Source organism: Anarhichas minor, unplaced genomic scaffold (assembly GCF_050575085.1).
Source record: "Anarhichas minor isolate MPS153535 unplaced genomic scaffold, ASM5057508v1 ptg000042l, whole genome shotgun sequence".
NCBI lineage: Eukaryota > Metazoa > Chordata > Actinopteri > Perciformes > Anarhichadidae > Anarhichas > Anarhichas minor.
Genome location: NW_027466488.1, coordinates 3,732,964 through 3,746,120, shown reverse-complemented (window position 1 = coordinate 3,746,120; position 13,157 = coordinate 3,732,964). Strand labels below are relative to the sequence as shown.

Genomic DNA, 13,157 nt, shown 5'->3' with positions numbered 1-13,157 from the left:
CATTCAGAGCCACCACATAGTATTTCTACGTAAATTGTGTGTACAGTAGATTTCCACATACAATCATCATCAGAGACACTAAATCACTAAAATCCAAGCAGGACTGAAGCTGAAAAGTGAACATTGACCCTTCATCTGCATTATTAGGAATCTACACCCGTGTATATCCTACACAAGCTGAATGAGGATCTGTAGTTATCTGATGGATTTGGAACAGGGCAAATAGATATATATAATATAATAATTTAGCCTGAATACACACTATGCTTGATGGCAGTATAATCTCAAAAAACTATCCTAATGTTGACAGGTGTAATGATTAAGTAATGCGCTTTAATCAAACAAGTTAACTCAATAGAATTATTAGACTGCCAAAACGTTGTGTTCACATGGTCATATAAACCATTCAGCTAAACAAAAGTGATCTTCTCCTTAACTATTTCAAGAGAATTAAAGATGTTTTAACGTCTTATTTTGAAAAACCCACACCGGATCTGTTGACACTGGGTCTGCTAGCTTGACAGCTTCCTATCCATTTATCGTGAGCTGAACTCAACTCAAACAATACAACGTAGCTGCTGTACAAGCCATTAATAAACAGTCATAACTCACCGAGGAAGCGGTTTACTCTCCGTGTCTGTAATCCCCAAACACAGACGGACAAAGAGGCACAGAGGTCAACACACGAGACACGACAACATGCAGACCAAGGAGGCTGATGTTTAGTAACAGGCAAGCATTCTTCTTCTACTTTCAATTATGGCAGAAGAAAAAAGCCGCAGGTGATTACGCCACCTGGTGGAGTAATCAGTAACAGTTTGTTTTAGAGGCAATATTCACCTGAGCAACATCAGAAAGACCTGAGTTTAAATCATTTAATGTATCCAGGGAACAAAGGATGGAAGGTAATGAACAAATATTTCTGAGGCTCATCATACATCGAGCGTTAGTAGCGTTGACCTTTTACTTTGAAGTCAAGAAACAACGTTCTGCCGGAAGTAAGTGTGAGTGCGGACTGCGGAAGCGCAGACAACCCTTGAGCACAGCTGACTTTGTGCTAAGTGAAGTCCAGGTTTATATATATATATATATATATTAACTGTCGTTTAGTTGAAGATGTGAGAGTTGAATACTGTTGGTTAAATAAACTGAAATATTGTGAAGGAAAATGTCCTGATGGAGAACATCCGAACACGTCTTAAATTTGGAAATAAAGTCGAAGATGTGAAACTGAGGAAGAGAAAATCCCAACTGTACTCAAAGGAAGATGAGAGTCCTCTTAATTACGGTGGGTTCCCTATATGTGATCTTTAGAATAGTACCAAACAACTGCATGCAGTGATGAAAATAGATCAGTAATAGCACTAATATGAGGTGATTTATCCTGAACTCCACAGGTGAGCTGAGAACCAGAGTGGTCGTGTTTTCTGTGGCATTCAGACTCATCAACTGCTTCCTGGTTCAGACCAGCTTCGTCCCTGATGAGTACTGGCAGTCTCTGGAGGTTTCCCATCGTATGGTCTTCAAATATCCTTTCACATTGGTCATCTGCACCTATGTGACTGGACTGTTGTGGATTATAATCATTGTTATATTATATATTCTTGTATTTCCTTCTCGTATTCTGACCTTAACAGTGTGACTTATGGGTATGTGACCTGGGAATGGAAGGAAGGAATAAGAGGATTCACCTATCCACTCTTCTTTGCATTCATATACAAGATATTATACTTCATAAACTACGACTCAGTCTATCTCCTGGCAAGTTCACACACATTTTCTATCCAGACAACCTTAACATCGGCGTGTCTGTGACCAGATATATTTCCTCTAGTCACTTTGTTTCACTAATCCTGGTCTGGTTTGTTCTGCAGATATGGCTTCCACGAATAAGTCAAGCACTATTCGCTGCGTTTGCAGACGTAAAATTCTTCTTCCTCATCCGAACGTTGGAAAGTTGTGACGTAGCAAAATGGACGGTGAGGAGTCGACCTGTAATACTGCAGTTCATTCTTCAAACAGAGCTCCATGTCTGCTCAGATCTCCCCGAGGTTTCCTTCTGTCTCAGTTCTCTCGTCGCCTAAAATACACAATGTGTCCTACAGCCTCTTCTTGTTCTGGTCCCCAGTTCTTCTGCCATATGTGCTCGTGGTTCTCGTGGTACTGCTGCACCAGGACTCTGACCAACAGCATGGAGACCACCATCACCTGTCTCGCTCTTTCTTACTTTCCACTGCCGGGATCCAAAACACACAGCAGGTCTCGGCTTGTTACGTCTTTCTCATATTTAATTCATATCTTCCCTAAAATATGTTATTTAAAGACACATTGTTGATGTTTTTCCAGCAAAATATATTTGACCCTGGTCGCCTTGGCAGTCATCGTTCGACCGACGGCCCTGATTGTGTGGTTTCCTCTGGTGACGTACCATTTCTGGCTGGAAGACAACAAACTGAGGCTCATCACTCATAACTTAATTCCTATCGGGTTTGTACTTTAAATCTCCTGTCAACTGAATCCGTTTCATCCTCACGTCTTTATTGCATAATCTTCTTTTTCCCTTCATTTCCAGAGCTTTGGCTGTTGTGATTTCAACAGTAATCGACTGTATATTTTATGAAAAGGTAAAACCTAAAATCCATCATATGATTTTTTTTATTCCAGTAACATCTGCTTATTCAAGCCCTTTACAAATGTACCAGGTGCTCTCTCTGTTTCTCAGTGGACCATGGTGCAGTTCAGCTTCCTGAAGTTTAACGTCTTGCATAGTGTAGCAGATTTCTACGGCTCTCATCCCTGGCACTGGTACTTCACTCAGGGGTTTGCCGTCGTGATTGGCCCTCATCTTCCGCTCTTCCTTCACGGCTGCAGCATCGCCTTCAAAAAATACAAAGTTCTGTTGGCAGCGGTCATCTGGACAGTCGTGGTTTACAGGTAAATGTCTGTGATCACATTCGTGGGCCCGTATTTATCAAAAGAATTACACTTAAGAACAAGACGCCATCTTTCATTCTTTCAAATGTAATTCTCATTTTCTCAGTGGGATGTTATTCTGCAGAAGCAAAAAAGTAAAAAAATATCTCCAGTGGCAATAATTGTGTGAAATATACAACGTCTAAGTATAATAGGTGTTAAGTGGTAAAACATCCTATCAAATGTGTGTCTGCACATGACGGCTGACAACAAAGCAGCAAATAATATTCTGAATTACGCGTGTTGCTTCAGATAAAACAAATTATCACAATCATTCAAAAACATTTTCAGAAGGTGCTCACTTCTGTTATTTAGTCAAAAGAAATTTAATAAATAGCTTTTATTCTTAAATTTGTAAAATTGAGTAATCATGAAGGATACGTACTTTAATCTTGTACTTAAAGGTGCCCTGTAGAGTTGTATTGTAAACAAACATATGCTGTTTAAACATTTGGAAACATGATTTTTGTTTTTGATCATTTTGAAACCTGCATTGTTTACATCTAATTTACTTGCTTGCAGTCATTTTAACTGCTTTTACCTGCACATTGTTGTGGTTGTTGCCACCCGCCATCAGTGACCCACTTGTAAAAATATTGTCAGCGTTACTAGTCGTAACAAACCTCACAGGGCGCCTTTACAACCAAAACTCTGCCACTTGCTGACATGTTCGAATCCTTTCCTTCAGTTTGCTTCCTCACAAGGAGTTCAGATTCATCTATCCGGTGCTGCCTTTCTGTATGATCTTCTGTGGTGAGTTTTTATATTTCACATGTAAAATATCTTTGTGATAATGAACAGCCAGATGTGTCTTTTAATACTTCTTCTTCTACTACAGGGATATCTTTGGCTAATTTGAAAGCGTGGCGACGATCTGCTGCATCCATCCTGTTAGTGAGCAACCTGGCTGCAGCTCTGTACACCGGCCTGATCCACCAGAGAGGCACTCTGGACGTCATGAGCCACCTCCAGACCCTGTGTGACGTCAGCAGCACCTCCGCCCCTCCGCAGACAGACGTCCTCTTCCTCATGCCGTGTCACTCAACTCCTTATTATAGGTGAGGACTGGAGCGCGGCACACAACAACGCAATCTTTTTTTAAATTCTTAAGATGCTCTGGATGTTCTAAATAAAGCTTTCGAGAGGTGACGACAGCTTGAAGATAATGGACATTGTCCAGAGCTTACAATTGACTTTCGACCACATAATTTGTTCCATTGCAAGAGTGCAAACTGAATCTGCCGATGACGACTGTGTGATACAGTTTAAAGCTCCATTACAGCAATTAAAGGGACCTTAAGGTGATTTTTATTTTGAACTGTACACTAATGTACAGTACATTACTAGCTCTTAGGGCTGGGTATAGTTTAAAATATTTAATAACCCATGGTTTCACCTTTCTGTGAGGAATAGAAACATCTTAACCCTTTTTAAATTCAGCTAAAGTCTTCTAAATGTAGTAATGCAGCAGTGATTGTTTGAATAAAAGCAGCTTTACAAGAACGTTGCCTACATACAAAATAAAATTAAGAATAGTGATTGATTCCAGAAAACATATGACCAAAGATTAAGTAAATAAGGCTACGGTCCATTTCTGAATATAGGTCTGTGTACCTGACTGTACTCTCTCTCTCTGTAGCCACATCCACTGCCCGATGAAGATGAGGTTTCTCGAGTGTCCTCCAGACCTCGGAGACGAGGGTTACGTCGATGAAGCCGACGGGTTCTACGACGATCCTCTTCACTGGCTCAGAACTTCATTCCCGTACAAATCTTCTCTACCGACCCATCTGGTTTTGTTTGACGTTTTGGAGAAGGTAAGATATATTCACAAATTATATTTCTTCATGTATTTGTCAAAACGTACATGTGACATGTATATATGTGTTTTTTTGTTGTTGTAGGAAATCTCGGTGTTTTTGCAAGGGAACAGGTTTGTGAGGACAGCAGAGATATTTCATACTCACTTTCCAGAGGGACGAGTTGGAGGAAGCATCTTTATTTATGAAAGGCACTGACAAACACGGGAACAATGTCACATGATATGGATTTACTACTGAAATAAACTCGTTATTTTGAAATACCAATTGTCAGATGTGTCAAATGTTTCACACCAACTGTATTTATTTTCACAACTACATTTGGTGACATTGTTTCTTCCAGTCATTTTTTTGCCAACACGTGTAAATAAAACAAATAAAACTGCCAGGTCCAGTTAAAACAAGCAAGAGGTGGAATGTTAGAAAACTGCATCTTAACTCCGAGAGCAAATTACAACCACAGTCTTTAAAACGACTACATACATATACACAAAAACATCAAAGAATGTTGCATTTACATATTTTCCATTTTTGTAAAAAGAAAAAAAAATCCCAATCAACATTTCTCTGCTCAATAATTTCACGTGTATTTTTTAACGTAGGTGCACTGGTTGAAGATGTGTTTCGATGGTGTTTTAGAAATAAATCATCAGGTCCATAAAGTGTTTTATCTTCACATTTCTAAACTTGTGGATCAGATATGCCGAATCTTTCTCTCAAAAATAACGATTACTCCACTTAAAACAAACGTTCAGTAGCATTACAAAGATAACATTGTGCAAACTTACAATAAAAAACATGAGACTTTACATCTCAACACAACCCGAAATAGAATTTGCATCTATAATATTAAACCAGTTGAGATATTTTCAGTATTTGGGATCAAACGGCATCGGACCCAGTTCTATTTTGACGTCAGCCATGTGTTCGTCTGCGTTTCTTCCTGATCGGCTCCATTTGCGCTCTCTGTGTGGTCGAGATCTGGCTCTCTGCTGCTTTCGCTGTTGATGCTTCGCCCTCGAATCCTTAGAGTCCGTGTCTGGTCTTTCAAATGGCCCGCTGTGTGGTCGAACACAAAACATACACGGCATTAAGATTAGAATGTTAGACTCATTCATGTACAACCTGCGGCGTGATAATCAAAGACAACGGGTGTAGGAGTTCTCTGTAATGCTTTAATTTATGGGACGGTAAAGGAAAACTCCAAAGCTGGGAACTTTCAGCATAATTTAGATAGATTCCTACTTATAAAAGGTACAATACTTTTTAACTTACCTCGGGCCATAGTTCTTTTTGTAACCCTCTCCGAAGAAGTGCCGGTAGACGAAGTCATCAAGGTCTCTGAATACGTCGCCATTAAGGCCATGATACTCGGACTCGTGAATGTCAGTCAGATAGTTTTCCACGACGCTGACAAAGTCTGTGAACAGCATCTGTTCGTGGACGAACACGCCGTTGTGGAAGAAGTTGTTGATGAACACCTCCAGCTCTTTCCAGTGGTGGAAGTGGTCGACTTCTTGGTGCACGTAGCTTTCTACCAGCTGGTAAAACTCGTCTGCTCTGATTGGCTCCATGGCTTTGTCGAAGCGGCTCATGGACTCCTGATAGGCGCAGTCAAGAATGCCGGAGCATCCTTTAGAGTTGGTCTTGTGGGCGTCTTGACCTTCGTGAACTTTCTCCCCTGATTTTCGAGTGTTGTGGTCGCTCTGGAAGGAATCCTCAGATTTGCGTTGGTGCTTCTGTTGAGGCTTGTGGAATCCGTGCTTCCACGACTCTTTTGTGTTCTTCTCACCGCGTCTTTTCTCATAAAACCCGCTGGCTTTGTTGATGAAGGTCGAAGCTGAGTCCTTGAAGTGTCGGAAAGTTGATTTGACGGAATCGGAAAACTTCCTCAGGTTCTCCTTCACAGCTTCCTTCGCCTTCTTTATCTGCTCTTTGTGGTGATGGACAAACTCCTTAGTGGAGTTCTTCACAGCATCAAATGTCTGTTTCACTTTCCCTGCCATGCCCTCTTTTGAACTTTTCACTTTGGACTCTGTGTCTCCTTTCGCTCGGTCTTCCTTGGTTTCCACATACAGCCTCTCCCACAGGTCCGAGCGCTGCTGCTCGAAGCTCAGTCTCTTCTCCAGCTCCATCAGTCGGGATTGGAGCTCTTCCGACTCTAAACCAGCTTCTTTTCCAGCTCTGGGGATGTCATTTCTCAGCACATTTAACTCTCTCCTCAGCTCATCTGTAACCGTTCTCTCTTTGTCAAGCTTCTTCCTCAGTGTCTGTGCTTCAGCCACCATGTCTTCCCTCTGGCTGTGGAAGCTTTCGATCAGCCGTTTCTGCTCCTCCAGCTGGTCTTTCAGCCTCTGGATTTCTGACCGCAGCGAGTCGGTACCGGCTCCCATCGCCTCCAGATCTCTAATATTAGAGAGCAGGATTCTCAGCTCCTGCTGGAGGGCGGAGAGGGAATCTTTTTCACGTTCTAGGGAGGTTTTCAGCAGCTGGTTCTCAGCTGTCAACTTCTGCTGCTGAGACACAATGTCCGTCCTCTCTTCAGTCTTCTGTTTCAGCAGCATTTCCGGGTCATCTCTCTGGGCCTTAATGGAAAAACAAGGGAAACGAAAAGAGAGACATTTTTGGCTTTTAAAGTGGTGTTGATATGAGATATGATCATTTATTGAATGACTTATCATTCAGCATTTGAGCAGTAAAACTAAATGCAAGAGGACACATGAAACTAGTTTTTACTTCAGTTGTGATTTGTAACTCATAACATTTATTTATTATGTTACCAAGAAGTACACAAGTTACCTGAATATGCTCCTGCTGGATGTTGAGCTCCTGGTTCTCTTTCTTTATCTTCTCAATCAGTTCTGGGAGCAGTTCTTCCTCTTCCAGGTCATCCATACCAAACTCACCTGAGTGGTCCTGAGTGGTAAAAGGACGACACAAGTCATGCTCCATTAAGGTTGTCGTTATATGGGTCATGATTGTTGAAGGTGATCAGAACGCTCTCTCAATATATGTTCCTGGTAATATTTTGGTCTGGTGCAATGCAATGAAATAAAATACTACCGTACTTTATTCTTTACGTGTTAACTCAAGTCAATGATAGATTGTCTCTGTGGGTGGATTTGACTGCAATACGTTTAAAGCGAGATATAATTACCTGACAAAAAAAACCTGGCTCCTGTCTTTCTTTAATCTGGACTGTATCTGTAACACAAACAGATTATTCACATGTTACATAATGTTTTAACAAAGGGAAGCATGTCTACATCACAGTTTGCAGTGGTCTATAAAACTCAAAGACAGTTATGAGGAACCAAAGAGGACAAACTGTTTAAAGTTCACATAAGAACTAAACCGCTGAGATATCTCTTGCACTTGGTCTTAAAGTGAACTACGGAGCTGTGGGAGAAGAAACATTTCTAAGGCTGCAACTGGAGACTGATAAATCTGATGAATCAACAAAAATAAGCACGTCAAATCTGAAAGACAAGAGCCATGAACCAAAACCAAACAAATTCCTTTGAAAACCAGTGGGATTATGTGATCGGTCACAGATGATGAAGGTGCTATACTGTAAATCTTCTGGCAATAAAAAATCTGTACATTAACGTCTGTTAACTGGAGATTACGATAACATCATTAAAATCTTTCAGCTCCGTAGTGAACCTCTCACCATAATAGTGGCCAAGGCCCATGATGGCGATGACGAGGGCGATCAGGACATAGCCGAGGATGTTGCTGCCACGGCTTTGCATTCGGACATCCACATTTCTAACTTCTGCCTCCTCCTCCTCCTTCTCCTGCAGCCACTTATGTTCTTTGACCTCCTCTTCCTCCTCCTCCTCCTCCTCCTCCTCACTCTGGCCAGACTCAAGCACCTCCTCCTCAGGCTCTGTGACGATGCTGGTGGTATTCTTCCTCAACCGTCGTCTTCGGACCACAGTGCTGGTGCTTCGTCTGGCCTCGTCCTCACTGCTGCTCGAGTTTGTCACCGTAGGTTGCTGCACTTGGAAAACTAAAGTCAAAATACACAAAGTTATGGCTGCAGTGATTATTTGCTGGAAAGAAATTAACAGAAAAAGAGGGACACACAAAAATAACATGCTCAGAAAGCATGTGTCAGTGGGGCTAATCATGCTAACATATAAGATCAAGCGTAGCGTTACATCTGCACCACAGGCAGTTTCTAAGATTTGCATTCAAAGGCACAGCCTACGAGTATCAGGTGATGCCATTTGGCACCTTTACCAAATGTGTTGAGGTGACGTTGGATCCCACTAGGAGAGCGGTGTTTGATTTTTAGCCTATCTACATGATTGGGCTCTGATGGCGGGCTCTGGAGAGCAGGCAGCGGCGCAGCTACCACTTCTTCTGTCCCACATTCAAGCTCTAGGCCTTTTCAGTAAATTTGCAGAAGAGCTCAATAACCCAGAGTCAGCAGTTTTCTTTTCCAGCACATCTGTTGGTGGTCAAGAATCACTGCTGCCTCCCTCAGTTTCTGTTGGAACGCAAACCACGTTCTCTGGAATCTTTGCAGCTAGTAGGCGGGATGGCGTCCATGATCGCTGTGGTGCCAATGTAATAGCTATGAGTCTGCCCCCATCTGTGGTGGCAACGATCCAGAGTGAGAGGGCAGCATCCACTCAAGGCCTATATGCTTACATGGCGAGCATTCGAGCAGTGGTGTCTGGACCAAAATAAACTCACATTTCTCTATTGTGGATGTTTAGTTAGTTCAGGAGCTGCTGGATAAGGGTCTGTCTATATCTATATATAAGAATCAATAGTTACTATATCTACTCGCTATATCTGCCTGTGAGGTTGGCTTTGACGCAGGGTCCTTTTAGCTGGGTCTATGATGCACTACAGTGCAGGAGTTTGTGGTTGCTCTGCGGGGCCTGAATATATGTCCCTACTATACTATAGGAGTTGTACCAAGTGAATCGACTGAAAGGGAATGAAATGTTATGTCTACCTTGTGTTCCCCGAAGGAGAGGAACGAGGTACAACACCCGGTAGCACAGCTGGGCACGCTGAAGAGCGACTATCGAAGTGATGGGTGGCCGCGGTGACGGACTGTCACATACCTCACCACAGGTCATATGCCTTAAAAAGGTGTGAATGGGGGTGTCTTCAGGTCAGTAGGGCATGATGTCCCATATTATATGTGTTGTATCTCTTTCCTCTCCTTCTGGAAACAGTCAAGTTATAGATCTAACATTTTATGTTCTCCTAAATTCCCTGTGTGGGATATATTTTCTGGAATCACACTTTAAATCTGCTCATGCACACAGATATTAAACAAAAAAAGTCATGGGTTATGGCGGCATATTATCGGCTCACAATTCTTAAACTGACTGAATTTCACCATAATTCTAACATCACTACACTTATGATATTAATTACACTACTACGATCAGGTAGACAGACCTACAAAGACCCACGCATGCACACACGTGGAGAAACGCTTTTTTTCCACATGTGGTTGATCATGCTATTTTTAAAGAAGCACAGCTGGCTCACGTCATTAAACAGTGTGTGTTCTTGTCAGAAACGGGTCAGGATTAGTTCTGTGCATTGCTGAGCAAGCTTAGCATCGTATTAGATTCACTCCCGTTTCAAATCAGGCCACCTGGAAAAGAGCGGCCTCCAGTGAGCTGACTTCTCAGATGGCAGCCTAAGTTCACGAGACTCTGTGGAAGTTTCCAGTGACTCAACATCAAACCTGCTTTGATGATGTAGAAAAAAAGGCAGAGGAACAGAGTTTTTTGTGTTGGTGTGTCTAATTCCTCTATGTTGACTCTTTGGCTGTGACATTAAATCAGCTGGCTAAAGAAGATAGTACAGTGTATGTGGTGTTGCAGTCCTACCAGCCTCTGCTGCAGTGAAGGCATACTGGCTGCTGCAGGAGGTGCCGAGGTAAAGCTCCCGATTGGCTGCTGCCTCCTCTTCCACCAACACATGCTCGCCCTCCTTCAAGTCGCCAAGAGTCACAATGTCTGAGTGATCGCTGGAGGACAACAGAGCCACATGCTGTTTCCCTTTGGTGTCGTCTCCGGCCTGGTGGAGACACAATATACTGAAGTTAGAAGGCAAAGGGAGCAGCGTCTAAACTATTCAAAGACACCCTGAAGGTTATTTGTATAGTCTTCTCACCTCGGAGGCACACAATGTTTCATCTATGGTTTGTTCTTCCAGAGTTTCGTCAAGTGACTCGGCAACCTTCTCTTCAACACACTGAGCTGAAGATTTAACATACAAATTAAGATGTGTGAATAAACAAAGTAACATTTTACTTATTCATGCAGCAAAAATATACGCTATAGCAATGACGTTCATAATTAGAGCAAGTATTTTCATTATCCTGTTGATTACTTTCTTGATTAATTGTTTGGTCTATAAAGAATAATAATGCAAAATGACGATCACAAAGTCCAAGCTGACAAATTCAAATGATCTCTTTTGCTCGGACAACAGTCTAAAAAACAAAGACATTCAGTTTGATGTCATACACGGCTAATTGGCAAATAACCACTTTTGAGTTTCTGTGTGCTTTGTTTACACAGTCGGGCCAGGCTCGTGACTTTTAGTGCATGTGAGCAACCGGCTCGCTAACAGCTGATCGGCACTGCGCTCATATGGTACATACACCCGTTAAAATCTTCCCAGCTGATGGCACTCTTGGACGGAGGTTTGGAAGGCAGGGTTGAAGAAAACGCTAGTACGCTTGCTCTATTGGTCCATGGATGCAGAAAATTACCCAGAGATTCGAGTAATTAAGATGAAGTATTGGCATTAAGATGAACGGCATTGGGTAATTCTCACTTGTTTCGTTAATTCCATATATTCCTGTCTGCACATAAACACTTGATGCACCACAGAAAACCTTTTTGTTCTTATAATGTCATACTAATTACATAATTAGCAGTTCATATTACTGATATTAACTATTGTTGAACTCAAGAAGATAGAAGAGTTTATGATGAGGATTTTTTACCATCGTGTACAGAAGCCTGTGTATCCTGCAGCTCTGCTTCCTTCACTGGAGGGCGCTCTAACAGCTCAGCTTCCACTGCAGCCTCCGATCCCAAAGTCTCGATATCTGAACCCTGTAAACACAATAAGCAAACATTAAAACTGAGCCTGATGGAAGAAATACATATACATATTTATTCAAAATCATAACTACTGCATCAAAAATCAGCCAATACATGCAGACGTACAGTATTAAAGCAAGGGAGCCTGCAGTAAGTATTTGTATGTAAGATAATTTGTAGCATTGACTAGCAACTACAACAAATAAGCAAAAGTACTCTTTAATTGCTATACCTCATTACTGATAATGGTCCAGCCACAGGAGGACTCTGCATCACTTGACGGCTCTGACATTTCTGTCAGTTGTCAGCAACAGACAAGGATCTAGAAGAGATAATGAAGTTAAATACTGGAAACAGCATGTAGTGGTGAAAAAGTTAAGGTGTGTCAGTGAGTCACGAGCTGAACAACAGTGTCATAAATCTTCAGTTTTAACAGTCCAAAACTAGCTTATTATCGTCAATAATCAAGATATGAAATACAATAATATACTTCAAGAGTGCTATACAAATAAACGGTTTCCTTTTCTTTCTTTGGGTGTATTTGACAGTCAGATATATTAATCAAGTGACATAAAGGCATTAAAAAGCAGGAACCTGATACAAGCATTTGCTGCTAATTTTCTGTGTTCATTGATGAAAAGTGAATGGGTCGGTGTGGAGTCACACTGACAACGAACAATGACACTAATATCTATATAAATAATAATAATGAAACACATGTGAACAGCGACCTCTATCCGTAACAAACCACAATAGCAGCCAACAAATAAAGCGAGCTCCTGCGGCCTGACAATGAAAACACCAACGTTTCCCTCAACAACAGAGCTCTTCACTGTAGCAAACATTAGCATCGTCCGTTAACATCAACCACACAGTGACATTGAAGGGTAGGTTCGCAGCTAGCTAGTTAACTAACTTAGAGGCTCACGTTAGTTTTTAACATCGCCTCTGAGCATCATCGGAACAAAATGTAGAGCCTTATCGAGAACGATAGTTCTCTTTAGCAGGCTTTAAACATCACTAGCTAGCTTGTGAAAAACTAAGAAAATGGACTTAACGCACCGGTATTTGTGTTCCCAACGACGAAGCAGCTGTTTACATGGAGCTCAAGAGTTATTGCAGTATGCCCCAGCTCATGTTATCCGTTAACAACGCGGAACAGATGGCTGTAGATGGGAAATGTAGTTTTAAGAGGTATGGGTGGAAACAAAGCGCGACGCCTTCCCCGAAGTCTTAGAACTACATTTCCCATAAGTCATCACAGTGG

At 41.8% G+C, this 13,157-nt stretch overlaps 2 protein-coding genes across 5 annotated transcripts; one reads left to right on the top strand and one right to left on the bottom strand.

Moving 5' to 3' along the window:
• Positions 1 to 873: 873 nt before the first annotated feature.
• pigb (phosphatidylinositol glycan anchor biosynthesis, class B) lies at positions 874 to 5,060 on the top strand. The gene is made up of 12 exons (XM_076109856.1): positions 874 to 1,288; positions 1,398 to 1,527; positions 1,644 to 1,761; positions 1,875 to 1,979; positions 2,129 to 2,259; positions 2,347 to 2,487; positions 2,573 to 2,624; positions 2,723 to 2,934; positions 3,662 to 3,726; positions 3,812 to 4,031; positions 4,613 to 4,790; positions 4,878 to 5,060. The coding sequence occupies exons 1-12, from the start codon at positions 1,177 to 1,179 to the stop codon at positions 4,989 to 4,991; spliced, it is 1,578 nt and encodes a 525-aa protein (XP_075965971.1). The 5' UTR covers positions 874 to 1,176; the 3' UTR covers positions 4,992 to 5,060.
• On the bottom strand, positions 4,957 to 13,056 carry ccpg1 (cell cycle progression 1). 4 transcript variants are annotated; one of them, XM_076109852.1, is made up of 11 exons: positions 12,953 to 13,056; positions 12,123 to 12,212; positions 11,791 to 11,902; positions 10,950 to 11,035; positions 10,664 to 10,853; positions 10,426 to 10,521; positions 8,467 to 8,808; positions 7,951 to 7,997; positions 7,593 to 7,709; positions 6,069 to 7,378; positions 4,957 to 5,852 (listed from the first exon to the last, which is right to left on the bottom strand). In XM_076109852.1, exons 2-11 carry the CDS (start codon positions 12,180 to 12,182, stop codon positions 5,663 to 5,665), a joined length of 2,550 nt encoding a protein of 849 aa, XP_075965967.1. In that variant the 5' UTR covers positions 12,183 to 12,212; positions 12,953 to 13,056; the 3' UTR covers positions 4,957 to 5,662. The 4 variants fall into 4 exon arrangements, with proteins under 4 accessions (XP_075965967.1, XP_075965968.1, XP_075965969.1 ...); XM_076109853.1 differs by having other exon boundaries at positions 10,426 to 10,518; XM_076109854.1 differs by lacking the exon at positions 10,426 to 10,521.
• Between the last annotated feature and the right edge of the window lie 101 nt (positions 13,057 to 13,157).